This window comes from Psammomys obesus, unplaced genomic scaffold (assembly GCF_907164565.1).
Source record: "Psammomys obesus unplaced genomic scaffold, mPsaObe1.curated_primary_1811, whole genome shotgun sequence".
Lineage (NCBI taxonomy): Eukaryota > Metazoa > Chordata > Mammalia > Rodentia > Muridae > Psammomys > Psammomys obesus.
The window spans coordinates 21,973,802-22,000,493 of NW_026596039.1; the positions used below are offsets into that span (position 1 = coordinate 21,973,802).

At 50.2% G+C, this 26,692-nt stretch overlaps 1 protein-coding gene across 1 annotated transcript; it reads left to right on the forward strand.

Annotated features, from left to right (window-relative positions):
- Nucleotides 1-293: 293 nt before the first annotated feature.
- Nucleotides 294-20,425, forward strand: Larp6 (La ribonucleoprotein 6, translational regulator). The gene is made up of 3 exons (XM_055622026.1): nucleotides 294-544; nucleotides 13,065-13,272; nucleotides 18,918-20,425. Exons 1-3 carry the CDS (start codon nucleotides 345-347, stop codon nucleotides 19,983-19,985), a joined length of 1,476 nt encoding a protein of 491 aa, XP_055478001.1. The 5' UTR covers nucleotides 294-344; the 3' UTR covers nucleotides 19,986-20,425.
- The last annotated feature ends 6,267 nt before the right edge of the window (nucleotides 20,426-26,692 follow it).

The window sequence follows — 26,692 nt, forward strand, 5'->3', positions numbered from 1 at the left end:
CAGGGAGACAAACCTGGGAGTTGTTGACTTGTGCCTGGCTCTGCTAGAGCAGCCTAATGCCAGAAGCCAGCTGAGCAGCGTCTCTGCGTCGGCGGGGAGGAGGGAGCTACCAGACAGGGATGCGGGGAGGGACCCGGGCTGGGATTTACCCCGGGACAGGCCTGTGAGCGCGGGGAGCCGTCCCCGGGAGCACTCAGGGCGGTGCCCGCGGTGCGGGGTGGGGCGGACCACGACCCCCGTCCCTCCCCGGGCCGAGTCGCCGCCGCGCGCGCCGCCCACGCGCGACCGTCGCTCTCGCGGGCTGCTGGCTGGCCCGGCCTCACGGCGCGGGGACCCTGCCAGCCATGGCCCAGCCTGGCGACCAGGCTCTGCCCGGGCCCGAGACCAGAGTGCAGATCCGTGTCGCCATCCAGGAGGCCGAGGACGTGGAGGATCTGGAGGAGGACGACGAGGGGACCTCGGCGCGGCCAGCGGGGGACCCGGCCCGGTACCTCAGTCCCGGCTGGGGCAGCGCCAGTGAGGAGGAGCCGAGCCGCGGGCACAGGTAGGCGCGGTGGCGTGGGCCTGGCCGGGGTTCCCGGGACTCTGGTGCGCAACAACTCGACAGGGCAGAGGGTTTGACTTAGCCCCGGCGCGGAGGCTGCAGACTGAGTCAGAACCCGCTTCTGGGGGCAGTCTTCCCCCAGCCCTCAGCAGGGCTTGATTCCCGATGGAAAAGGCATCCAAGGCTGGGGGCGGGGATCTGAAGGACCTAGTCTTTGGGGTGAAGGGAGGTCTTCACGGGCCATCCTCGCCATCCTGCTTCTGAAGGAGACGCCCCCTTTCATAGATGCACCCCACCAGACGCTTGCCCCAGCCAGGAGTCCCCTGAGACCCGGCCTCCTCCTCCGGATGGCGGTGGTCCTAAGAATCTTCCCCACCATCATCAATCGCTCTGCTCACCAGTCCAGAGGCTTCACTTGGCCTCTGGGTGGGCGCAGGCCGGGCACAGCTGGCACATGCTGATGAGGACATCCAGGAAGGGATGCCCCGTAGAGAGAGCTCTCTCTTCCCCTCAGCTGAGGTGGCTGAGGGCTTTGCTGCTTTACCTCCCTCAGGCAGGGGCTTTCTGTTTCTCCTGCCTCTGTGTCTGGGGATGGCTCCCTCACTGCTCAGTGATGGGTGCCTTGGAGCTGGTGTAGCGCCCGTCTGACCTTGCCCCTGGGCCCTGAGCTTCCTTCTGAGCCAGACGCCCATCACTAATGTGCGCGCCCTTCAAGCCGTGATTTCCTTATTGAGATTAGAGAGATATCCCATGTGGAGCTGAAGAGAAAACGGCGATGACACTAGCAAATTCTAGGCCTGTCTTTGGTAAGAGCTGCCCTTTGAGGTGCTGAACGCCGGCTCTCAGCTCTCAAGACTTACCCTCTCTGTTGCTGAGACCCGGTCCAGCAGGGGGGCACACAGGGGCCGCAGCCAGGGGCTGCCTCACCCCAGTGAAAGAGACTGGATCCCGCTCAGAGAGGTCTGGACCCCCGAATTTCAGGCCAGAGCAGCAGAGGCAGCCATTGTAGGAGAAAAGACCAGTCTCACAGACTAGGACAGGAACGGCAGTGTCCTGGCATCGTATGTGCAAAAAGCTCTCTCTATGCCCAGCATCAACATGGTGAGCGTATGAAAACAGCCCCGGAGCCAGAGGTCATGCGACAGGCTTGCAAGCTGCTTACCTTGTGGCTCTGTCGGCCTGCGACTACAACACAAACCCGCTCCGCCCTGAGTAGCCAAGGTGAAGGCCCACACAGTTCTTGGTCCGAGAAAGGCTCTCTGTGGAGTCGTAGGAGAAGCTGATCCTCAGGGCCTTTTGCCTTGCCTCTCCCTGGTCGCTCCAGGGCCACCCTTGTCACGCGCTGCTCTAAAGGCTCAAGGATCACGGAGCTTTCAGCCTGAAACACTTTGTTGCCTAGTGGCATAGAGTTGACCCCTGAAAATCTCTGTGACTCCTCAGACTAGTAGAGTTGGCAGAGCCTGCTGGGTAGACACCGGTGGTGGGGTGGGGGGCTGAGGACGATCGGCCAGGGACAGGATCCTGCTGACCCTGTTTGGGCCCAGCCTGGTAAGGCAGCAGCTATCTCTTACGAATGTTCTCAGCTCCCGGTGCTTAAAGGCTCTCCAGTTCCTAAATCTGCTTGCGATGTAACGCCGCCTGCTTCATCCTCTCAGCCCACGGATGCCTTCTGTCTTAGCTCATGCTCCTGGAGCACTGTCCCACTGAGCATGGTGGTGCGCGCGTGTGTGCGCGTGAGTGCGTGTGCGTGCGTGTGTGTGTGTGTGTGTGTGTGTGCATGAGTGTGTGTGCATGGGTGTGTGGCATGTGTGTGTGTGTGTGCACGCGCGCGTGCGCGTGCCTCTGCCCTCCCACAGTTACATTCTCTATTGGCTCTCTAGTCAGCCTGGCAAACTTCCTGTCTTCCCCACCTTCCCCCTGCCCTTCCCGTAGTGAGCCAGGTTGGTCCCTCTCCTCTGTGCATCTTAGCTCTGACACTTTTCTCAGTCCTAAATCCGCAGTCCACCTCCCTTGAAAGTCTCTGAGCCCTGAGCCGCAGCTCCCTTGTGCAGCACCAAGGCGTACCAGGCATCTTGTAAATGTGTGTGGGCTGTGCACACTCGCTCCTCTGTGAGACAGTGAGACCCTTGGAGGCAGGGGCTCTGTCTTAGCCTTTTCCACATCCATGGTTCCTAGGCCAATACCTGGCTTGTAACCTGGGGACAAATAAGTGAAGTTTTGCTGTTGTTATTTGATTGTACTTATGAAATGAATATGATGTGTGGTTTCCCCCATACCATGTGAAAGTGTGTGGTATGTAGTCACACCTGAAATACTTCTCGTAACTCTTAACAAGGATGTTCCCTAGGAAGCTATTGGCACTACCGTTGCCAGCTTGGAAAACGAGCACAAAGTGGCTAATCTAACCTCCCAGATGATCGGAACAGTCAAGTTCCACGTTTAACGTCCCACGGTGGTCTGCAGCTGCCTTTCATCCTCACACCAGCGGGCAGGCAGTTCAGGCAGGGTCTGCCGAGAGGGCTGCTTCAGAAAAATCTTTAAATGGAGAGTTCAGCTTCTCTAAACCGATGAAGCTGTAAAGACAGCTGCTGAGCCAGACCCCGGTGTGTGTGGGAGGCCGGCACGCAGGTGCCCATGGAGACCATAAGGGGGCCTCAGGACATGTGGCATGTCCTGAACAATTTAGCAACAATGAAAGGCTTCTGAACAAACGATGACCAAAACTTAACCCAAAATTAAGCGTGTGGTGAATGAGAGAGGCTGCGGCTTCACCGCAGCCTCAGTTCTGAGCACAGTGCACACGTGCCGTCACGTGTGCCGACATAAACATGCCGTGCCCGCAAAGGCTGCCGGAGCACTTCAGCTCAGGTACCAGGCTATGGGACGGCAGGGGTTGCTCTGTTTTCTGTTCTCATAGAAACATAGTGGATTCCTTATGAAAAACATGGACTTTCTATATTTTCTAGTCATTCCTTCGTGTGTATGTATATAGAATCAATTTATATTTTAACTGGTTAGTTGTAAGATCTTACTTCTTTTTACTTTTAATAAAAGTAAGAGTCCAGAGAAAAGTGCCCACCCCTGATGCTAGAGTTATAGCTGATTGTGAGCTGGCCAAAATGGGTGAGGGAGTCAAACTCAGGTCCTCTGGGAGAGCAGCAAACACTCCTAACCTGTAAGCCATCTTTCCAGCTCCTCATTGACTGGTTGAGGTTTAAAAATTGCTCTCTGGGTTACTGGCTTGACCTTGACAAGGATCATCTTAAATGAGTTTTCTCTTGGCATTGACACAGAACTTCCAGTCAATTATGAAATGGCTCTAGACATTTTCCTGCCACTTTGCATTATATGTTTATGCAAAGCAGTGTTGTCAGCATTGGTAATAGAGAACTGTTAATCAAAATATTAGTCATCTCCAAAACACCGTGGAGGATGTCCTTCACCCTGCAGTACCGAGCCTTAGCCAAGGCTTTGCTCCTCACGGAAGAGCCATCATGTGGATCTCAGTGTTGTGCCAATTTGTTTTGTCTTTAATATGCGATAAAATTAGGGAGTTGGAGAAACTGCTCAGCAGTTAAGAGTGCTGGCTGCTCTTTCAAAAGTCTTGGGTTTGATTCCCAGCACCCACATGGCAGCTCACAACTGTCTGTAAGTCTTGTTCCGGGGATCCCCTGATTTCAAAAGTACTGCATGCAGGTGGCGCCCAGACATACATGCAGGCAGAACACCCATGTCCACAGAGTAAAATTAAAAATTATTACCAGGGAATGTATTTTAAAGTAAATCTCTTTATGATTCATCATCAATAAATATTAGTTTATATGCCTGTATATCTGAGGTCATATAACAATTCTGAGGCAAAAATGAGTTGTTGGGGAAAACTTCAAGAAGCTCTGATCTTTTATTGTAGAGAATTGTTTTAGCTATTCTGGGTTTTTTGTTTGTTTGTTTTTCCATATGAAGAAAAAACAAGGTCTGTAAAGAATTCTTTCCAGGTCTGTGAAGAATTGTGTTGGTATTTTGATGGGAATTGCATTGAATGTGTGGAATGCTTTTGACAGGTTGGCCATTTTCACTATGTTAATCCTACCAATCCGTGAGCATGAAAGATCTCTCCATCTTTTGATATCTTCTTCAATTTCTTTCTTCAGAGACTTTAAGTTTTTTTTTTTTTTCATACAAGTCTTTTACTTGCTTGGATAGAGTTACACCAAGATACTTTATGTTTTTTTTGTGGCTATTGTGAAGGGTGTTGTTTCCTTAATTTCCTTTTCAGCCCATTTGTCTTTTGTATACAGGAGGGCTGCTGGTAATTTTTTGAGTTAATTTTGTATCTAGCCACTTTGCTGAGGGTATTTGTCAGCTCTAGGAGTTCCCTGGTAGAATTTTTGGGGTCAGTCATGTGTACTATCATATCATCTGCAAATAATGATACTTTGACTTCTCCTTTTCCAATTTGTATCTCCTTGATCTCCTTTAGTTGCCTTATTGCTCTAGCAAGAACTTCAAGTACTATATTGAGGAGATACAGAGAGAGTGGGCAGCCTTGCCTTGTCCCTGAGTTCAGTGGGATTGATTTAAGTTTCTCTCTGTTTAGTTTGATGTTGGCTATAGGCTTGCTTTATATTCCCTTTACTGTGTTTAGGTATGTGCCTTGTATCCCTGATCTCTCTAAGACTTTAAACATGAATGGGTGTTGGATTTTATCAAATGCTTTTTCAGCATCTAAGGAGACGATCATGTGGGCTTTTTTGCTTTCAGTTTGTTTATATGGTGGATCACATTGATGGATTCTCATACACACAAGCGCGCGCGCACACACACACACACACACACACATGCAGGTTCCCTTGGATGCCAAAGGAAGGCATCATATCCCCCTGGAGCTGGAGGTGGTTGTGAGCTGTTACAGGTGGTTGTGAGCTGTCTGACGTGAGTGCTGGGAACCGAACACTCTGCAAGAGAAGTACATGCCTCTCCAGACCCAATCCTTTGGTTTTGCTTATTGGTTTGGTTTTTGGTTTGGTTTGGTTTTTCAAGACAGGGTTTCTCTGTGTAGCCTTGGCTGTCCTGGACTTACTTTGTAAACCAGGCTGGCCTCAAACTCACAGAGATCGCCTGCTTCTGCCTCCCTGAGTGCTGGGATACGGGTGTGTGCCACAACACCTGGCCTATTGTTTTGGTTTTAAGCGATGGGCTCCCAGCATGTTGCTCAGGCTGATGAACTCTCAGGTGTAAGTGGTCTGTCCCCTTGCTCACAGTATCTGGGGAGCCTCCCAAGTGGCTGGGACTGCAGTTCGACTCTCTGATCACTGAATAAAAATCCTTTTAATATGCTGTTGAGATCTGTTTGCATTTGTGCTCTTCAGGGGCATTGGGCTGTAACTTGCTTTCTTGTAGTGCTCTTGTCTGGTTTGAATAACAGAGTAATACTTGTAAAACATATTTGGGAATATTTCATTCTATCCAGCTTTTTGAGATGGGTTTGAAAATGATTGGTATTAATTCTTCCCTAAATGTTGGTGAAAGTCAGTAGTGAAACCATCAAATCACAGGCTTATTTAAAAATGGGAGATATTTGTTTTTAACTTAAAAATTTGTTTCATTATCTTATGTTTTGCTTCCATGTATGTCTGTGCATCACGTAGCTGCAGTGCCCGTGGGTGCCAGAAGAGGGCATCAGATACATAGATCTGGATACACCTTGTGAGCTGTTGCTCTTAACCACTGAGCCACCTCTCCAGGCCCTCTCCCTTGGAAAAGAGCTTTGCCTTCTCATCTGGATTGACTGAGGCTGCCTCCCAATTAAGCAAAAAGAGATATTTAATTATCCTACCTTTGAAATAGAGCTCTTCCTCAAACCTGAACTTTCCCTCGTGGATTTTTACCTGTTTTCTTTGTTATAATTAGTTATGGTAACTATTTTTGACACTTGGGGTGACTATTACATAGCTGGGGGTGCCCCTTCATGTTGCCATTAGCACACTCTTTGGGCACATGTCTTCTTGGCTTTAAGCACAACCTCACTTTTGGGAACTCCATAATTTGTACTTTTCCTACTCCAGTCCTGGAATTTGGCCATTTCTACAGGAATCCATGGTTTTTGTTTTTGCTTTGTTTTAACTAGTGAGAAAGCATCTAGAAACCAAGACCTAAAATAAAAAGTTCTTGTTTCTGCTGGGGCTTTAAAAAAAAATAAATCTGTATAATAATTCAATTTGAACATTATAAGATTTGGCTGTTTGCTTCTTTTTCTTCTTCTTCTCCTTCTTCATGTGGAGAATTTTGACTCCCTCTGATTTCCGTAAGAATACATGGGAACTGGCCGGCCAACCACCTGCCCCCTGTGCCTGCTGGGCAAGTGCTCTGCCCCAAGCTACGTCCTCAGCCTACATGCTCCTGGTGTTGTTGTTTTTAATCATGTTGCCTGCCTCTTTTGAACTAACTCCGATTTGTTCTCTTATTGTAGAAGTGAATTTTTTTTAAAAAAACCGCTACTACAGAGAGGTTCTGAAGTGTTTTTATACCCGATGTTTCTTATGTTCACTGCCCTCTTTGCTGTTGTCAATTTCCTGTCTTTGTGGCCCAGATACTCTAGTGGATCTTTTTCGCCCATACACTGCGAATACACAAGCTCTCTCCTGGGCTGGAAGTCCGCCTGAGGATCTTGCAGGCATTTGGGTGTTTTCCTTTTTCAGAATGTCTTTTCATTAACTACTGAGTCAACACACCCAGATTAGCTTGAGATTTTTTTTTATGAGAAAAACAGCTTTGGAGATTTCACTCATGTTTTTTTCTTTCAAATTCCTTACAAAAGTGATAAATATTACGGGACTGCTCCTGGGGCCAGTCATATGTTTTTATCCTATTTCTACCCTTTGTGTCAAGTTCAGAGAAATTACCAAATTTCAGCCACAGCCAAAGACATTCTCAAGTTACATTGTTTCATGTGAACAGCAACATTTAAATAGAAACCTCAAAACTTTCTTACGTCTTTTTTTTTTTTAAACGGGCATAGCCCAGGCTGTCCTGAGATTTCTGGGTAGCTGAGGGTAACTGAGCTCCTGGTTCTTCTGCCTTGTCTGTTCAAGAGTGGAGCTATAGGCCTGCATTCCCACACCTACTTTATGAGGTGCTGGGATCAAACTTGGGGTTTCCTCCATGCCAGGGGAGCACCCTACCACCTGAGCTTCATCGGCGCCCTCAAGTCTTCTTCAAGAGGAATTCAAATGTATTTACCAGCAGCGTCCCTTCCTTTCCAGAAGAGTCTCTGAGAGCTGGGTATGGTGGTGCATGCCTTTCATTTCAGCACTCTGGAAGCAACAGCAGGTTAGACTCTATGAGTTCTATAAATGGAGTTCTAGGTTAGCCAAGGCTATCCAGTGAGCCTGTCTCAAAATAAAACAAAACCCAAACAACAACAGCAACAAAGGATCTCTGTAGATAGGATTTACCACAACAAAACCTATTTGTTTTATATGATACATACTTTTTTTTTTTAAATCCTACTACATGCAAACCTCTTAAATAGTACTAGAATAAGAGAAGCCACTATGAAACCTGCCTTCAACTTAAGATTCAGGGTGCTGATGACGTGTGCACATGAGGAACTGTGGCACAAACAAAGACAAGCATAGAGGAGGAGGGGCCATTTCCTTCCTGGAGAGTCCCTTTTGCGATGCTGGCTAAGAGGGGACAAGCTGCTCAAGGAGTCGAGGGTAGCCTGCGCAAAGGTATGAAGCGAGAAGGCTTGCGACACGGGTCTTTGTATTTGCTTGCTGCAAAGGATTGAAGGAAGTAAATGGAAACAAGCTTGCAAGACGGAGACAGCCAGCTTCTAAGTGCACTTGAAGATGGAGCTAAGCGCTTCAGGTTTTGTTCCACGGGCAAGGAAAACCCAGTTGCAATCAGTAGTAATATTGTTCAAGTAGAACCACTGCGTGTTATAGGCTTCTCCACAATATGTAATGTGGCATTGTGTGGAGGAGGCTGGAGCCCAAAATACAGTACAGGAGGTGGGAGGAGGTGGGAAGATAGAGCCCCAGAAGGGCTCTGCTTGGGAAATGGAAGAAAATGCGAGAACAAAAAGAGATGCGATATCTGAACTGTAACTGAAGTTCTATTTTCCCTTTAGACCTATTTTCCAGCCTCTGTCTACCATCAAGGAGACGCAGGCAGCAAGGCAGATACTGCCAAGCAGGAGAAAGGAAGTGAGGTTGTTTTCTGAAGTAATTGAATGTGCCACAGAATCCTGGGGAGGCTAAGGGGAAGCTGGGAGCTGCAGGAGAAAGCCTGTCTGCCTTGGTGGGAAGGCTTAGCCTGATGGCTCTCTGCCTGCCTGTTTGCCCTGAATTGAAGCCTACCTCCATCAAATATCAGAGCTGCAGGGGGAGCCACCAACCCACCAAGCCAAAGTGCCAGGTCCTGCTTCTTCCAGCTGATGAGTATGGCATCTAACTTCCCTCCGGAAGTGGGAGAGGACTCCTGATTTCTTCCAAGTTAAAGGAATGGTTTTGCAGTGGAGAAACCTCACCAGCACAGTGCAAAGTTGGATTGTTAACCGTATACTGATACAATGTATAACAGATGCTCCTTTAGCTCTGCGGGCCTGGTCCCCAGATCCCACACTTTAAAATCATCACGGCATCAGAGGAACTTCAATGGCAAGACATTCCACGACATACCTAACCAGGACACTTCAACACTGACTTTTGGAGAAAGCCCCAGCCAAGAGGAGCCTCGGGAGATTCGTGATACGGCACGCGGTGTGGCATCCTGGGGGGGGGGGGCGCACCTTAGGGGGAGATGAAAGAGTCCACACAACTGCGCACCTCAGCTAATGACACTGTATAATTGTCATCTCGTTGAGAAGCATGCTAGAGCAATAGGATATATTAATAATAAATAAGCCTGGTGAGAGGCATATGGAACTCACTGTGCTATCTATTTTAATAACTTTGCCATAACTCTAAAATAAGCTAATTGAAATTTTAAACAACAACAAAAAAAAATTGGATCGTTTATTAGTCACTTGAAGCAAAGCACTGGCATGAAAATTAATTAGTCCAGGCACGGAGGTGGGGGTGTTTTCAAAGCCAGTGTCCAAGACAGGCGTGGTGGCACACACGGGTGGATGTCTGTGAGTTTGAGGCCAGCCTGGTCTACAAGGAGAGTCCAGGATAGCCAGGGCTACACAGAGAAACCCTGTCTTGGGGAAAAGAAAAAAGTTGGCAGTGCTCCAGTTGGTGCCCTGAGAGGGAATTTAAGTTGCTGTTTTCTTTTCACCAAATAAGAACAGGATGCTCTTAAAAGGGCACTGTCTGGGCTGGGAGGTGGCTCGGGGGTCCTGCACCTGCTGCAGAAGCGTGAGAGACAGCGTTTGCGCCCTTGGCACCTGGACGCTGGCAGGCATGTGGTCCAGTACGTACGCAGATACATGGATGCATATGAACATACCCCACACACACAGGCACATGAAAGGAAGGCTTGGAAAAGCAAGAACCATTTTTAAGTATTGAGAGAATAGCCACCACATGCTTAATGATCTTAGTGACACCCCCAGCTCCTAAATCAAAGCCAAAGGCAAGACAGATGGTGCGCTAAAGGACAAGCAGAGACGATCAGCTCAGATGGTCACCTGACTCTCAGAGCATGTTAGAAAATGCATACAGTTTTAGCTGGCCATGGCAGTGCTTGTCTGTAATCCCACCACGAGTAAGGTAGGGGCACTAGGATGCCCAAGGCTAGCCTGGAATACACAGTGACGTCAAGGCTAGCCTGAGCTAAACTGTATGGCCTGCTTCAAAATCAAATGGAAACTATCTCAAAAGAGATGGTGTGTAGCTCTGTGGTAGAGTGCGTGCCTAGTATGCCCAGGACCCTGGATGTAACCCCACCCAGCTCTTAGACAGATGTTAGCTTGGCAAATAACTGTGCTGCGCAGGGATTGTGTTCACACGGCCACAGTAAGAAAACAGATCGTCTTGGAATATGCCTGTGCAGCAGAGTGAGGTAACGAATTGTGGCAAAAATGGAGTGGAAGTTCTTCCGGTCAAATTTGGAGGGTTGGACGTGGAAAGAGAGACAGCAAGCTGGGATGCTACAGCGCCTGTCCACATAACAAGCAGCAACTAAAACAATATCAGTGAAGTAAGAAACCATCTTAGATGTACTCTCAAAGGCAAATGGATGGGCGATGGGTTTCTGCTGCCAGAGTGTAGCCTGGCACCTGTGACGCCCCGGGCTAGATCCCCAGCACTGTGCAATCGAGGCTTGGTGGCATACAGTTGTCTTCCCAGCACACACGCGAGGTGGGGGCAAGAGGATCAGGAGCTCAAGATCATCCATGGCTGCATAGTGATGTCAAGGCTAGCCTGCACTACATGAAACCCTGTCTGCAAATCCCCAGACAGACAGACAGTCAGACAGATGACTAGTAAAAAACCAACAGTAAAGTAAAGGTCTTAACATTGGAAGAAGAGGCCATGGGTAGAAGGGACCCTAGATCTCTCATTTTGTAATGGAGTGCCTTCAGACACTACACCAGTGGAAATGGTAACACAAGCCTGGGGTTCTGAGCCAGACCGGTAGAGATGTCAGAGGGTAGGATGAGGTGTATGGTGATGGCCGGTGGAGAGCTTTGGCTGGACTGTGGTGCATTACACAGAGGCTTACACAGAGGGGCAGACCAGGGTATTCTCCTCCAAACTGGAGTGGCTGATTCCCAGTCAAAGGTAAACTCATAAACAAAGCAAGGTGGAAAGGAGGCAATGAGTGGAGCCGCTGCCCCCCCCCCCCGAGGACCTGGCCTGGAGCCAGGCTTCCTGGAGAAGCTGTGTCTCCTTCCTCCCTGCATGGCACTCCGTCTGCTACCTCACATGGCCTGGGAGAGGGGTCCAGGAAGGCCTTGCCTGCACAATCCCCCTCCACACAGAGCGTGTCTGTGTGGACTCACGCTGCTCTGGTCCTCTTGCACCTCACTACAGGATTTAACGCCATTTACCATCCAGATTTGTCCCCCTTACCTGCCTGCTCTCTCTCCTTTCTCCCCCCAGGTGTGAATGTTCACTCCCTCCAAGCTTCTGTCCTTGAGCGTGTGCTGCATCTCCTTTGAGCTGGGCTCCTCGGTGGCTGTGGCTACAGTCATGAAGGAAGACACTTGCCCCAGCCAGATAACACATCAAGTTTTTGTTTATAACTGGTGTGGAATATCTCTGGCACAGCTGGCCTTGGAAAGCCCAGGGCTCTAGGACAGGCCCTGAGATCCAGACAGTCTGCTCTACTGTCTTCTAAAAAATCACACCTGGAGTTGGGAAGATGGAGAGGGAAGACAGGAGCCATGCATGTCATTTCAGAGTGAATGTGTTTTGCTAGCATCTGAGTGACACAGAAATCTCAGCAGGTGGTGTGACTATTTTTTTTCCTCTGTGTAGCCTTGGCTGAACTGGATTTGCTTTGTAGACCAGGCTGGCTTCCAACTCACAGAGATCTGCCTGCCTCCGCCTCCCTAAGTGCTGGGATTAAAGGCGTGTGCCACCACACTCTGCTGATATAAGTATTTTTTACATCCTTTTTAAAAAGTTTATTTTCGTGCAGGTGTGTTTGTATGTACACGTGCATACACGTGGAGGCCAGGTCAACACTGGCAGCTTCCTCCATCGCCCTCTCCCTTAACTCTGAAGGCAGAACCTCACTTTGAACCTGGGCCTCAGCAATTTGGCTAACCTTGCTGCCCAACAAGCCCAGGGATCTGTCTGTCTCTGCTCCCCTAGACCACAGACAGGAACTACCATCTGTTGGCTTTTTACCTTGTGCTGGGCATCTGAACTCAGGCTTCATACTCGTGTGGCAAACACTTTAACCGAATGAGCCATCTTCTCAGCCCTGTGTTATTATTTTCAAGATCCTCTATACTTGTTAAGATAAAAGCTTGACTTCTCAGGTGTTCTCCGAGGACAGAACCTTCTGAGCCTCTTATGGTCATGTGGCCAACCATGTTTGAGAAAGTCAATTCAGAGATGAGCAGTTTAATTTCCAAGGGTTGCTATGGCAACCAGGTGCACACCTGATGTATATAACAACAAAGGTGCATCCTGTGGCAAGTGTGAAGCGAGGAGTCCAGGTCAGGTGAAGTCCAATGTACATACAAGGACAGAAGCTTGGAGGATATGTACACTTAAAAATGGGAGAAGAAAAAAGAGCTAGGGCGGGGCCTGCTTCCTATCGTGGTACTGGGGAATGATCGGTCAGGCTTCTCCTAGCCTCCTTGGTTTCCTTCTGTCACCTTAATTCTTCATCCCAAGCAGCCATTTCCCTGTCTGAGTCTATGTCCAAGCTCCTGGCTCTTATGAGGACCTCATCTGCATGGGGTCAGGGGCCATCCTTCTCTACGATGGGCGCATCCTTATGTTAGCATCCACAGTGACTGGCTCTGAGGGCCCAAGGCTTCAATATGCGAATCTGGAAGGTGGTCGTTCAACCCTCCACTGACTGACTCATTGTCTCCCTCTGGCCACGGTAGTGCTACGGCAAGTGGAGGTGAGAACGAGCATGAAGAACTGGAGCCGGAGTGGAAGCCGCCAGACGAGGAGCTCATCAGGAAGCTGGTGGACCAGATTGAGTTCTACTTTTCTGATGAGAACCTGGAGAAGGACGCCTTCCTGCTCAAGCACGTGCGGAGGAACAAGCTGGGCTACGTGAGCGTCAAGCTGCTCACCTCCTTCAAGAAGGTGAGGCCAGGCCCTCAAAGGCCACTCAGGACATCTCCGGGGCTTCGGACCTTGTGCTGTTCAATATTTGGGGTGTCTTGTTTTGCGCCCCACCCCCTACCACAGGCCCCCTGACTAGTGACTTTTCAATTAAATATGAGGCCCAAAAAAGCAGAAAAAGTATCGAGAAGGGATTTAGTGGAGCTAGGGAGCCGGCTTAGCCAACAAAGTGTTAACCATGCAAGCGGTCCAAGCCCCGGAACTTGTGTGAAAAAGCCAACCTTGGTTCCACGCCTGTAATTTCAGAGCTGGGGAGGGAAAAATAGATCATCGGGACTAAATGGGTGGACAGCTTAATCGACTGGGTGAGCTTCATGCCAGTGAGAAACCCTATCTTGAATATAAACAAATTAATAGCTCTGTGGGCAGAACCTGAGAGGAACAGCACCCAAGGGTGACATCCGGTCCCCATGTACGCGTGTGTGTGAACACACACACACATACATGCACACACAGTGAGAGAGACAAGCGCATTCTAGACAATGTACTTACTTGCTATCTAAAGGGTCTTGAGTTTTAGGACAAATGTCAGCTGGTGGTTATCAAGAAACACTGTGACTTGTTCTTAGTAATGTTTGGGCCCTCTTGGCAAGTACATGGATGCCCAGAGGGTGCTACACCACCAGGGCTGCTCTAGGCCTTGAGAGATGCCTTTTGGTCAGGAATCGCGTGCCGCCCGCTCAGGCTTTCCACTTGCTGAGCTGACTCGGTACGGGATGGGGGAGAACACAGACTCCAGCAGGATCTGCTCTGCGTGGTAGCAGTGAGAACACAGTGTAGGAGAGGGAGAGATGCTCAGGGCGGCCGGGCCAGAGACTGCGTGTCCCTGCTGCGGACAGGCTTAGAGCATCGGCGCTAAGCTCCCGGCTCTCGGAGGACTGGCTAACCAGTCGGAATAGTAGCTCTGTATCTCCCTTGGAGGGTGTGTTACTAGAATGAAAGAGCATCCTGTAGCTTGTTGCGTAACAGTTTACGTAAGGAGTGGGTCCATGTAAGGGTACGTCCTGGCCAAGGTGTCTGAGCCCTTTATCAGCCCTTTATCAGAAAGCACCGGAGAAAGCTCCGCGCTTTGGAGCTCTTCTCTGCCTGGCTTCCTGGTATACTCTGCCTTCTTCTTGGACTGGTTTTCTTTATTCATTCACCAAACATATTATTCTCTGCATTTGATGAGTGTTGTGTTAAGTACACGAGCTAGAAAATGAACACAGCACCTGTCTTTCCTTGAAACATTTACAGTGCAACGAAGGCTAAAGGAGCCATGAAAGGCTACAGGGGAACCACGGACACATTTATGTAAGACATAGAGATGTGCGGGCTCTACCCGATCACAGCAATCACCCTTTCTAGAGAACTAACAGCCCCCTACACAGCCCCCTCCCCCCACTTGTGATCCCCAACAGCTTCCAAGAGCAACTCTGATTTTCTCTCCTTTCCCAGCTGCCACACACAGATTCACTCAGGAACATTCTCTCTTCACAGCCAGCCGCAAGGTGGAAACCCCCAGATCCACACCCCCAAATTCAGAGCAGAGACTCTTTCCTATCTTGAAGGTTTCCTGCTAATCACAATGAAAATCGTACCAGGAAGGCAGCCAACACAGGGAGATTGCGAAGTGGTAGTTCCTTTCCTCACCACTGTGACAAAGCACCTGGGTCACAGCTGAGGTGCATGCACCCCGTCATGGCGGTGAAGGTGAGCTGGAGGCAGCCGGTCACGGTCACGGGGTCCCCACAGTCAGGAGGCAGAGGGAGGGGTGAGCTGCCTGGCTTGCTTTCTGTTCTCATTCAGTCAGGCCCAGCCAGGAGATGCTGCTGCCCACGCCTGGAGTCCATCGCCCTCCACGGTCGCACCCTCACGGGACCATCCTCAGGAACGCATCCAGATGTGTGTTGCTGTAGGGATTTCCAGTCCAGTCAGCTTGTCAGTGATGCTCAGTCATCCCACAGAGTTCCTGATGGTCTTACAGAGCTCTAGAGGTTGCGTGAGGACATGCCTCCTTGTTTATTTTCCTAAAAGAAAACAACTTCTTTTATTTGATGTGTGTTAGCGTACGTATATGTGCCATGTGCATACCCTCAGAGTCCTGAAGAGGACGTTGGGTCCTCTGCAGCTGGAGTTAGAGAGTGTTGGGCGCCATCCCTGGTGCTGGGAATTGAATTCAAGTCCTCCACAAGAGCAGCCAGTGCTCTTAACCACTGAGCCCTGTCTCTAGTGCCCTGCTTCCTTCTCTGATGTAACACCTGGGAACCATCATAAAGAATCCCACACACAGACCTGAGGTGCCCAGGGAGTAGCTAAGGTTTCTCAAGGGACCTGGCTCTTGTTCTGTGTGATCAAGTCCTTCAGAGCTCTCCTCTGGGCCCTAGTCCTCACCCTTCCTGGTGAGGCAGCACATGCTTCCTGCTCTGACTTTAATCTTAGGAGGGACTTCCCTGCCTCTCCTGCATGCTCCTTTCCCAGCCATTTTCACAGACGACTTCATCGTGCCAGGCCTGGGCTTCCCTACAACCTTGCGATGGCCATTCCTTTTGGATTCCCGATTGGCTGACTTGTCCACTAGAAATCTAACCATAGGCCCAGACCTGCTTCTCTGTGGCATAATGATCAGCCCAGTCACCCTGTGCAGGGAGCTTGGGGTTTCTTCGTGCTAAGAGAGAGGCCACAGCCAGAGCGGCCAGTGTACAGGCTCCAGCAGTGTCAGGACTCCGGGCTCTTTGGAGGTTTCCTCACACTGCCCCGGTATCCAGCTGTGTGGCTTTCTGCACCTCTTCTGTTGGGTGGCTCTTCTACAGACCAGCCTCAGGGGCCTCACCCCAGAGGACTCTGGGTGATTTCCCGTTGCGGGCTCAGGTTACCCACCCCGCCAGTTCTTGCGGGTGACTCATCTCCCTGGCATGCCCTTCACTGGAAGTGGGCCTCCGCAAAACTGCCGTTTTATGAAATAAATATAGCTTTTCATATACCCAGCATCAATATGCAGTTTCCATCATGGGAGGGGAAGGGAGGGGAGACTTGTTTCATCAGTTCTCAAGGGGCCCAGGTCCGTGTGATTCCACGCGGTGTCCATGCCTGTCAGTCTCCGGGGAGATTCCAGAGAAAGAAGGAGGATCATTGGGAGGCTCCTCCTTACCAGCTGTAAATCACAACATCAGAGACTGTCAGGCTCTCCAAATCCTTCCGAAGTGGTAACATTTGGTGGTGATTGTCTACAGTTCCAGCATTTGGAGGCCTAGACTGGCAGGGTCATGAGTTTGAGTCTAGCCCGGACGATAGCGTGAAAGCCTGGGGCTATAGCTCATGGGAAACTGCTCACCCGGCACTCTGCATCCAATCCTCAGTGCTTCCCCAAACTCACTGGGACACGTGTGTTTGAGACGGTGGTAGCACAGTGTTGTGGAGCATTCTTGGAGAATGAAGTGCCATTTTAAATTCTGTGTACAAATTCTGTGTCTCTCTGTATTTTCTGTGCGCACGCGCGCGCACACACACGCAGACGAACATGTGTATGTGCAGACATGTAGCAGCTGAAGATCGGTGTTAAGTGTTGCTTCTCAGAAGCCAACCGCCTTGGTTTTGAGACAGAGTCCCTCTCTGGCCTGGAACTAGCCAGGTAGGATAAGCTGGCTGGCGGCTGGCTGGCGGCTGGCTGGCTGGCGGCTGTCTCCGCTTGCGCAGTGATGGGATTCCAAGCACACACCATCCCGCCTGGCTTTCTCCCACAAGTTCTGGAGGTCAAACTCAGCTCCTCATGCTGATGTGACAAGCACTTGACCAACAGCCATCACCCCTCAACTCACCTTTGTGACAGCACTATGAAGGAGACATTTTTTATATTTCTAGCACTCAAATGAGGAGATTGAACATTCATCAGGTGAGGAGGTTAAATCATTTTCCAGGTCTTACTAGTGGATGGAAGTAAGCTTGCATTTATGTATAGAACAGCCTTGTTTCAGAGCTGCGGTTCTCAACTTGTAGGTCACATATCAGATATCCTGTGTATTAGACATTTACATTAGTATCCATAACAGTGGCAAAATGACAGTCATGAAGTGGCAATGAAACATCATCACAGTTGGGGGTTGCCACAGCATGCGGAGCTGTAGTAAAGTCTCCCGCACTAAGAAGGGTGAGAGCCACCGCTTTGGGGACTTCAGAATCTGACCTGTGAGCTTGGGCAGAGTTTCTACTGTCACATAGCTCTCTGCTTCCCAGCACCACTCCAGACCTACTGCCCAAATCTGAAGCTGAAGAAAGGAAGGCTGGGACTGGCACCCCTTGGTAGAGCACTTGCCCTGTGGGCACTAGGTTCAATCCCCATCACTGTCAAAACAAACACACACAAAGAGGCAAAGATGTTTACCATCAGAAGAGAAACCAGAGCTTCACTCCAGCAAAGACTTGGAGTCAGCCTGGGCTGCCCAACACCAGTGAATGCATATTATAGACATTATTTATATATTCATACGTGTGAATAAATATATGTATGAACACTACTCAGCTCTATGGGAAATGTAATCACAAATAGTATAATATTGAGTGAAGTCACAGAACCTCAGAAAGCAAAAGTGTGTTTTCTTGCACATGCAGAATCTAGCCAGTGGCATGCTATGCTTGCAAACAAATGTGCAGTTTACTGTGTAGAAAGGCGAGCAAGAAAGGCGGAGTTTTAGCTGAGGAAAGACTGAGTGCAGGTGATGGACAGGAGAGGAGCCACAGCTGGCTGTTTGTTCTACTTGCAACTTTGTCGTGGGTCTCGTGGTGATGGCTGCAGAGGAAACATTTGAGAGTGAAGTTGTACGGTCTAGGGTGAAGACCACTGTGAATATGGAGTGCGCAGCGAGCGGAGGGGGTGTATTTCTAACATGGGCGCCATTGCCTGCTCTTGGATCACTTCTCCCTGGCAGGACTTTCTTGCCTGGCCTCAGGGGATGAGAATATGTTCAGTCCTGATGTGACTTGATGTTCTGGGGAAGGGTGCTCCCCTTTTCTGGGAGGAAAGGGGAGGTACAGGAATGGAAAGGGGGGCTGGGAGGAGAGGAGGGAGGGGGAACCCTTGGGATATAAAGTAAATAAAGTGAATTTAAAAAAAAAATCCAGTGTGAAGCTTGACAGCTTCAGAACGGTGATTCTAACTGTTCATTGAGATACACAGGCTTTGGATCTGACTTATTTCAGTGTGTGATTTATTTTACAGTTTTTTAAAAAGACATAATTATTTATTATTTATACAGTGTTCTGCCTGCATGTATGCTGCAGGCCAGCAGAGGGCACCAGAACTCATATAGATGGTTGAGAGCCACCATGTGGGTGCTGGGAATTGAACTCAGGACCTCTGGACGAGCAGCCAGTGCTCTTAACCTCTGAGCCATCTCTCCAGCCTCCTCCCTTTTTTGTTTTACAATTTTTATAATAAATCTTACTAAAAGCTTTTTAAGGAAAGAAGCCATTGAGGAGGTGGCTGGAGAAATTTTTCGTTTACTCACTCCCTGACTGGTGTCTGAGTGTCTCCCACCCCAGTCGTTGGTGTCGTGGAGGCGCGGAGGGGAGGGACGCGTGGGCGAGAAGAGGGGGTGCCGCACGTTCAGCCCTGCCTTTGTGTTGCCCAGGTCAAACACCTCACGCGGGACTGGAGGACCACCGCGCACGCCTTGAAGTACTCCGTCACCCTGGAGCTGAATGAGGACCACCGGAAGGTCAGGAGGACCACCCCTGTGCCACTGTTCCCCAACGAGAGCCTCCCCAGCAAGATGCTGCTGGTGCACGACCTGCACCTGTCCCCCGAGCTCTGGGCGCCGGCCACGCCCCAGAAGAACGGACGGGTGCAGGAGAAGGTGATGGAGCACCTGCTCAAGCTCTTCGGGGCTTTCGGAGTCATCTCCTCCGTGCGGATGCTCAAACCCGGGCGGGAGCTGCCCCCCGACATCCGGAGGATCAGCAGCCGCTACAGCCAGCTGGGGACGCAAGAGTGCGCCATCGTGGAGTTCGAGGAGGTGGACGCGGCCATCAGGGCCCACGAGTTCATGGTCGCCGAGTCTCAGGGCCGGGCGAACATGAAGGCCGTGCTGATCGGCATGAAGCCGCCCAAGAAGAAGCCCCCCAGGGATAAGAACCACGACGACGAGCCCGCCCCCAGCCCGCACCTCGGCAGGTCCCTGAACAGGAGAGTGGAGGAGCTGCAGTACGCGGCGGACGAGTCGTCCGCCAACAGCTCCTCCGACCCCGAGAGCAATCCCGCCTCTCCAATGGCGGGCCGGCGCCACGCGGCCGCCGGCAGGCTCAGCCCCGCGGGCCACCAGGGCCTGTTCCTGAGCCCGAACGCCTCCCCCTGCTCCAGCCCCTGGAGCAGCCCGTCGGCGCAGCGCAAGGGCGTGCCCAGGAAGTCCCCGCTGGCGGAAGAAGGCAGGCTGAGCTGGAGCAGCAGCCCCGAGGCCTTCCGGCGCTGCGTGGATTACTCCTCCGACAGCAGCGCCACGCCCTCGGGCAGCCCCTGGGTTCGCAGACGCCGCCAGGCCGAGATGGGGACTCAGGAGAAAAGCCCGGGGGCGAGCCCGCTGCTGTCTCGGAAGATGCAGACGGCAGACGGGTTGCCCGTGGGGGTGCTGCGGCTGCCCAGAGGCCCTGACAACACCAGGGGCTTCCACGGCGGACACGAGAGAGGCCGAGCCTGCTCATAACGCGCTCTAACACCAGCTGCACTGAAAACCGTCTGTGCTCCGAGGTCCTCGCCAACAGCCTGACAGAGAACGGAGTCCAGTCCCCTTAGAAAGCTTTTGTATCCACGTAGACCTCTTAATTTATACATTTGTAAGGTAGACAAAATGTGCAGCGTGGCCTCGGCTGGGGGGTCGTCTTCTGTCTGCGAGCAGTTTTGACAGTGTCTGGCAGGAGCGAGTGTGACGGCTCTGAAGGGCTGTGGGACACAGGCTCTCTGAGAAGACCTAGAGGGGACAGGACTGGCTCTTTCCTGCAATGCTTGGGCTGTCCTTGGCAGGCCGTGCAAGGGCCCCTCGTAAGGCTTCAAAGGAGTGTTGCTCAATGGTGAATCCTCCAGTCAACAACATGATGTCTCACAGGACTGAGTGTCTGTTCCCTGTCAAATGAATAAATGATAAAACACGCACTTGGAGTCCTGTATCTGAGGTCACGGACCCTACCCATTTGACAAGGAATCCAATAAGGCTCTATCTCCTCTCTCTACCCCTCAGTGTAACCGCTGGGCAGTCCTGGACGCTCCTGGCAGCCCGGAGGTCTGTTTATCTGCGTCTCCCTGAACAGGCAGCTTAGCTTCTGCTTTCTCCACAGCATCCCAGACCAACAGCACTGACAGCACCCGAGGACTTGCCAGAAACGCACCTTTCCAGTCCCCAGAGAAGGGATTCTAGGTGTGTTTTTAAAGATTTATTCTTATTTTTATTTACACATATGTGCCCGTGTGAGTGTATGCCACGTGTGTGCCCATGGGAGCCAGAATGGGGCCTCAGATCTGAGGAAGCTGGAGTTACGGGTGTGAGCTTCACAGAATGGTGAGCTGGGAGGTAATCCCAGCTCTTGGAAGGCAGAGAGAGGCTAATCTCTGAGTTTGAGGCCAGCCTGGTCTACAGAGTGAGTTCCAGGACAGCCAGAGCTCTAGAGAGAAACCCTGTCTCAAAAATAATAATAATAAATTGAGTAGTGATTTTTTTTTCCAGACGCTTTGATAAAAAGCTTTCCATGACTTCTCAATGAAATCGTCCCAACATCAATGTGAAAAAAAAGAGCACGCATTGGAGCTGTTATGCTAGATTTAAAAAAGAAGAAGACCCCGTGTGGGTAACTAGCCTGCGAGGCTTAGTGGCCGGATTGAGGCTCTGAGGCTCACTCCCACTGCCGCTGCTCCTGGTAACAGGGGTGGTGCCTTTTTCTGAGACCGTCTTGCCCTATAGCGTTGGCTGACCTCAAACTCCCAATACCCAGCCTCAGTCTAGGGAGGCTAAAGGTGCACTATTATCCCAAGCTAGCATTACATATTGTTATTGTTGTTGTTGTGTTTGTGTGTGTGCGCACGTGAGCTTACATACACAAACAGTATGCAGTCAGATCACACCATGGAACATGTGTGTGGAGGTCGGAAGAGTTACAGGTGTGAGCTGCAGGAGTCAGTTGTCTCCTCCCACTGGTGAGCTGCAGGGACCAAACTCAGGTAGCCAGGCTTGCATAGCAACCCTTTTTGCTCTCCGGGCCATCTTGCCGGCCCACTAACTGGTTTGGACACTGCTGAGCCTTGCTTGCCGTTCAGATGCACGTGATTCGGCAGTTCCCAGTGTGCCGGGCTTTCTGTTAGATGAGTTATTTCCCTTGTCCTCAGCCCCCACAGGCGGTTCTACTGGTTAGTTTACACAGGAAGCTGCAGAGGTAGGAGAGCCTGCATGACCGTGAACTTCTGATCCCTTTGCCTCCATTTCTAGAATGCTGGGATGCTGGGGTTAGAGACACACGCTACCACCAGGTGTAGTTCTATGTGGTGATGGGTCAAACCCACCTGGCACATCCTAGGCAAGCACTCTGCCACCTGAGCTTCACTCCCAACCCTGGGACTGTGTTTTAAATTATACGGGATGTCCGAATTAGTAGATGACTACCTGCTTGGGGAGGTGGTGTTCCCTTTAAGGCCCAGAATCCATATGGGCAATGCGGGCAGGACCGAGCCTCCCCTCGTGTTGTCTTGACCCCAGAGGTGAGGCCTTTTGACCCTGTGCAGCACCACAGCCCCCTCCAGCCACTCCCTAGGTCCCACTCCCCAACTCTACCCCCTTCATCGATGGCTGGCCCTTCCCTGCAGCCACCCCTCAGCTCCCAGGCTGCCAGGCCATCTCTCCATCTCCATCTTCCCTTCAGGTTCCCCTGTGTGCCCTTCCACCCCACTAGGCCCCCATACAGTCACCGGACTTTATTTTCAGATGAACTCCAGTGTACCACAGCTACTTCTTAGACCTCCATCTTTGTACATGAATCCGGGCGGAGTGGACCTCGCCTCTCCGGAACTGCCTTGTGGGATGTTCTGCTGGAGTCCTTAATGTGGGATCAGCAGGCCTGAGTTCTAGTCATGGATTTCCCAGTACATAACTGAGATGGACAGTTATTTCTGTATTCAGCTCCTGTCTCCCCAGGTAGCCAGTGGAGAAGAATCAGGTAGATGTTCCTGAGGTAGCATAAGTGCGTTAGGCATTATGGCATGCCCTCCTTCCGGTTGTCTCCAAAGCCAGCCTACCCTTCCCCCCAAGGGTCTTGACCTTGGCTCATGCTGACACCACTTGCAGAGCTCATCCCTATGATGGTCTGGTTTGCACGGTTCTGGAGTGAGGATCCCTGCATGACTGTGGTGGCCAGGCAGCCCCGAGAAGGGGAGCTTGAGGGACATATGTTCCTCCCCTCCTTCAAGGCCTGGTCCTGGTCTCCTGTGTAGTGTCGGCACAGTCCCAATGAACCAGAGGCCTGAGCACTTCAGTGGACCTGCTCTGTTTACCTCTCTGTCTACAGCCGGGTCGTGGCCTTCCTGTTTGTTACCACAGCTGGCTTTTCTTGAACAGCTTGACCAGGAAATTCAGCCAATCATACTTTTACAGATGCTTCATTCTTTTTAATGAAAACCGGCTCCCTCCCCATGCCAGAACACAGAGTCTGCTGGACATGTCCCCTCAAGATGCTGGCAGGACACCAGCTCTCTACACATGTCCAAGTAACCACCTCAGCTGCCCATCCTGCCTTCACTCACATGCCTGCCTGCTCCTTCTCCTGACCACCCACCCCAACAAATGTGGTCATTCTTTTCCAGGCACCAAGACTGGAAACGAGGCCATGAAGCCAAAGTGCAGAAAGTTAGTTCTGGGTTCAAATCCAAATAATGTAGTTTGGATTCCCTCAGATAGAGAAGTTCCCTCAGGTAGAGAAGAGGGGTGACCAACTCTTGTGACTTGTCTGAATCTGTGTGGCATAGAGGAAACCTCAGGTATTGTTTCTCAGGCACCATCCACCTTCTTTGGCACTTACCGAGTAGGTGAGGCTGGCTGGACGAGAGCCAGGGTCCACCTGCCACTGCATCCCGGGGCTGGTATTACAGACATGTGCCATCATGCCTGGATTTTTACTTCTTTATTTTTATGTTAATACTGGGGCTTGAACTCAGGTCCTCAGGACTACCAGGCAAGCACTTTGCTGGCTGGGCTGTCTTCCCAGCTCTGTGTCTTCAGGACTCTTTGCCTCACATCCATCCTATCACCAAATTCATCTTACTAAAATACAATTCTGTTGTTTAACATCTCTATTTAAAAAAACAAAAAAAAACAGAAACAACAAAAACAAAAACAAACACCAAAGTTGCCTGTGTTTTCTGCACGTCTTTAGGGCCGAGCTGCCAAGCCGCCGCCAATGCCCGCCAGGCTGCTGTCTTGTGAGGAGGACTCTTAGCGTAATTTGGTGAATCCACATCCTGTCAGAGCCCAGAGTGACGTCCTGAGCTGGCAAACAGGCTTTGTGTCCCCAAATGTGTCCTGTCTGTGTCTCCTTTGCTGCGGCAGCGCCCCAGGGTGTGGCTGGCTTGAAAACAGCTCTGCCTGGACTCTACCACAGGAAACGGAACATGCCAGCAAGTCCGCTTAGGAAATGAATGGTTCATCCATTATTTTTATCTCTTCCCCATAAATCATAAAGTAGCTTTCCCCAGTAATTTTGATCCCTATATGCCTTGTAAAATGCTACCCAGAAACAAACAGCAAAACTCTGAGGCAGAAGGATGGAGTCCACAGGGACGCAACAAGGCATTCTCAACAAGGGCATAAATCCTGCATGCTCTCTCAGACAAAATAACCTGAAGGCTTCATCATTCTTCCTCAGGCTGTGCGCTCCCAACAGCCCTCCCTGACTTTGTGAGGGAGGAGATGGTGGGGGTCATGACGGACACTCCTTGCTCGGAGACCTGGAATGAGTGTTACAGTTGGGACATCCAGAGGGTGTAAGAAAAAGCCCCGTGTGAGCTAGCTACTGTCACCTAGACCGGCATCTAGTTAATCAGCTGTTTGCACACCAGCCCTGACGTGGAGCCCGCTGTCAGTCAAGCAGCAGTAGGCTACGTCGGGTGTGTCTTGTCTTAGTTGCCTTTCTGTAGCTGTCACAAAGTCACCACAGCCAGAAGCAACTTGAGGAGGAAAGGGTTTGTTTGGGTTTTATTGGCTATGTCATGATCACAGTCCATCAGAAAGGGAAATCAAGGCAGAAACCTGGAAGGAGGAGGAGAGCAGAACCACAGAGGAACGCTGCTTCCTGGCCTGCTTCTCAGGAAGCCTGCTTTCTCACAGCCCAGGACTGGCAGCCTCCGCAGTGACCCTCCCACAGCAATCCTAAATCAAGAAATGCCTGATAGACTCGCCCGCAGGCCAACCTGATGGAGCCACTTTCTAGTTGAGGTTTGTCTTCCCAGAAACGTGCTTTTCACTAATATCATAAAACACCAAGTGGTGAGAGGGCACCAGAACATGGGCCTCCAACTCACCTCCCCGAGACAGAAGAGTCGTCCACCAGGGCTCTCTAAACCTTTCTTCTCGTGACCCCTTTCACCTGAGAAATTTCTGTTACAGTTTGATATAGGTATCTAAAACAGGTTTACAATCACACACTTGATGATAGCAAATCATCAAGGAGTTTATTTTAAAACAATAATTTGGTGGATATGTAATTTTCCATTTTTTGAAGCTGAACTTCAAATTGGCATGCTAATGAGATGGACAAGCTTATATTTTTATGCAAAGAATTAAATCATTTTAATTTTATTTTTTGAGAAAAGGTTTCTCTGTGTAGCCCTGGCTGTCTTGGAACTCTTGCTGTAGACCAGGCTGGCCTCAAACTCAGCCTCCCAAGTGCTGGGATTAAAGGCGTGTACCACCACACCTAGCTAAGAATTGAATCTTGACTGAATATTTGGTACTGCATCACAAGAGAGCATCTGCAGTGTTTTTCAGAGCTCATCAATATTGTGATGTTATTATTGTTAAGACCAAGAACACTTTTTATCCTAAAAACATAATACAGAAGTATGTGTTTAGGGCCATTTTAATACATGTTGGAAACTCTGCCCTAATCCCAAGCTAATGTAGTTCATGATTTTTAGATGAAAATTAAGTCAAATCAAGACAATAAGTTTTAAAATCTTAAACATTCTAATACAACACAATTCAAAGATACCAAAGTCTTGTAGGTAGGTGATGGGGAATGATGGTAGAATATACTTGAAGCTTTTGCTCCTGATAATTAACCCGCCCTGTTTCATCAGAGCAGAAAACTTGGCATACTTCGGAAGCATTGCAACCCACAGTATACAGCAGGGTCAGATTGGGCCTGGGGAGTTTGTCGGTGATAGTGGCAGGCAAAGTGTGCATTTATGTTCAGAACAAAGGCTGCAATGACGTTCAGAAATGCCAGGCTGCTGGGCACTGCCAGAAAAACTTCTGATTTATTCCCCATTGGATTTGCAATTAATTTTTGGTTGCTGCACATTAAGAAATCCTTTACCCCTGAGCAGTTTTCGAGAACAGCGTCCAGTTGTGTAACCGTGTACCTACAGCTGTTTGCAGACATCGAAGCAGCTGGGCTCTGCAGAAAACGTAACATTGCAGCGCCGTAGATTAGGTGCTCTGGTGGAAGATGAGTCCTGTGGCCTTTGTCCTCATGTGTCCCCACAGAAAATAGTAGACACTACAGTCCTCATCGATCCACCTTCAAAGACACACGAGGGAGGGTCTGTCTGTTGTGACTGCCCCGCGGTTGTAGCCCCGGAGGGAGAGAAACGTCACTGGTTTGCTCTCATCGCCCTCTAGTGTCCACACTGGAGTATAGCCGTGCTAACTGGACCACAGCCTGGCACGGAAGCACCAAGCTTGAACTCCCTTTGCTGGGGAATAAAAGAGATCCTGTTTAAATCCCCGCCGTGCCACCTGCCACACTGTGAGGCTGGCCCCTCTGCTCCCTCAGCTGTGAACCGGCGGCCTGCACCATCCGTGTTCTTGTAAGAATTAAAGGGAATAACTTAAAAATTATTGCACCGAACTAACATGAAAAAAAAAAAAAAGCCCCAAAATAGATCACCACCAAGATTCTCGACTGTAAGCTCATTCTAAAGCATAAGGATGGGGAGACTTTCTCCAGAGCACCTGTCACCTCGTACTTCTGTCAACTGTTTATGCTCCGTTTCCTTGCTGGAATGTGAGGCGCAAGGAAAGGAGGCCAGGTCTCATCCTATACCGTCTGGCCTGTGACGGAGCTCAGGAAATATTTGTTGAGAAAACATTGAATAAACACCCATTTGTTCAACCATGTTTGTAGCAGCTTTATTCGTAACAGCCAGAATCTGGAA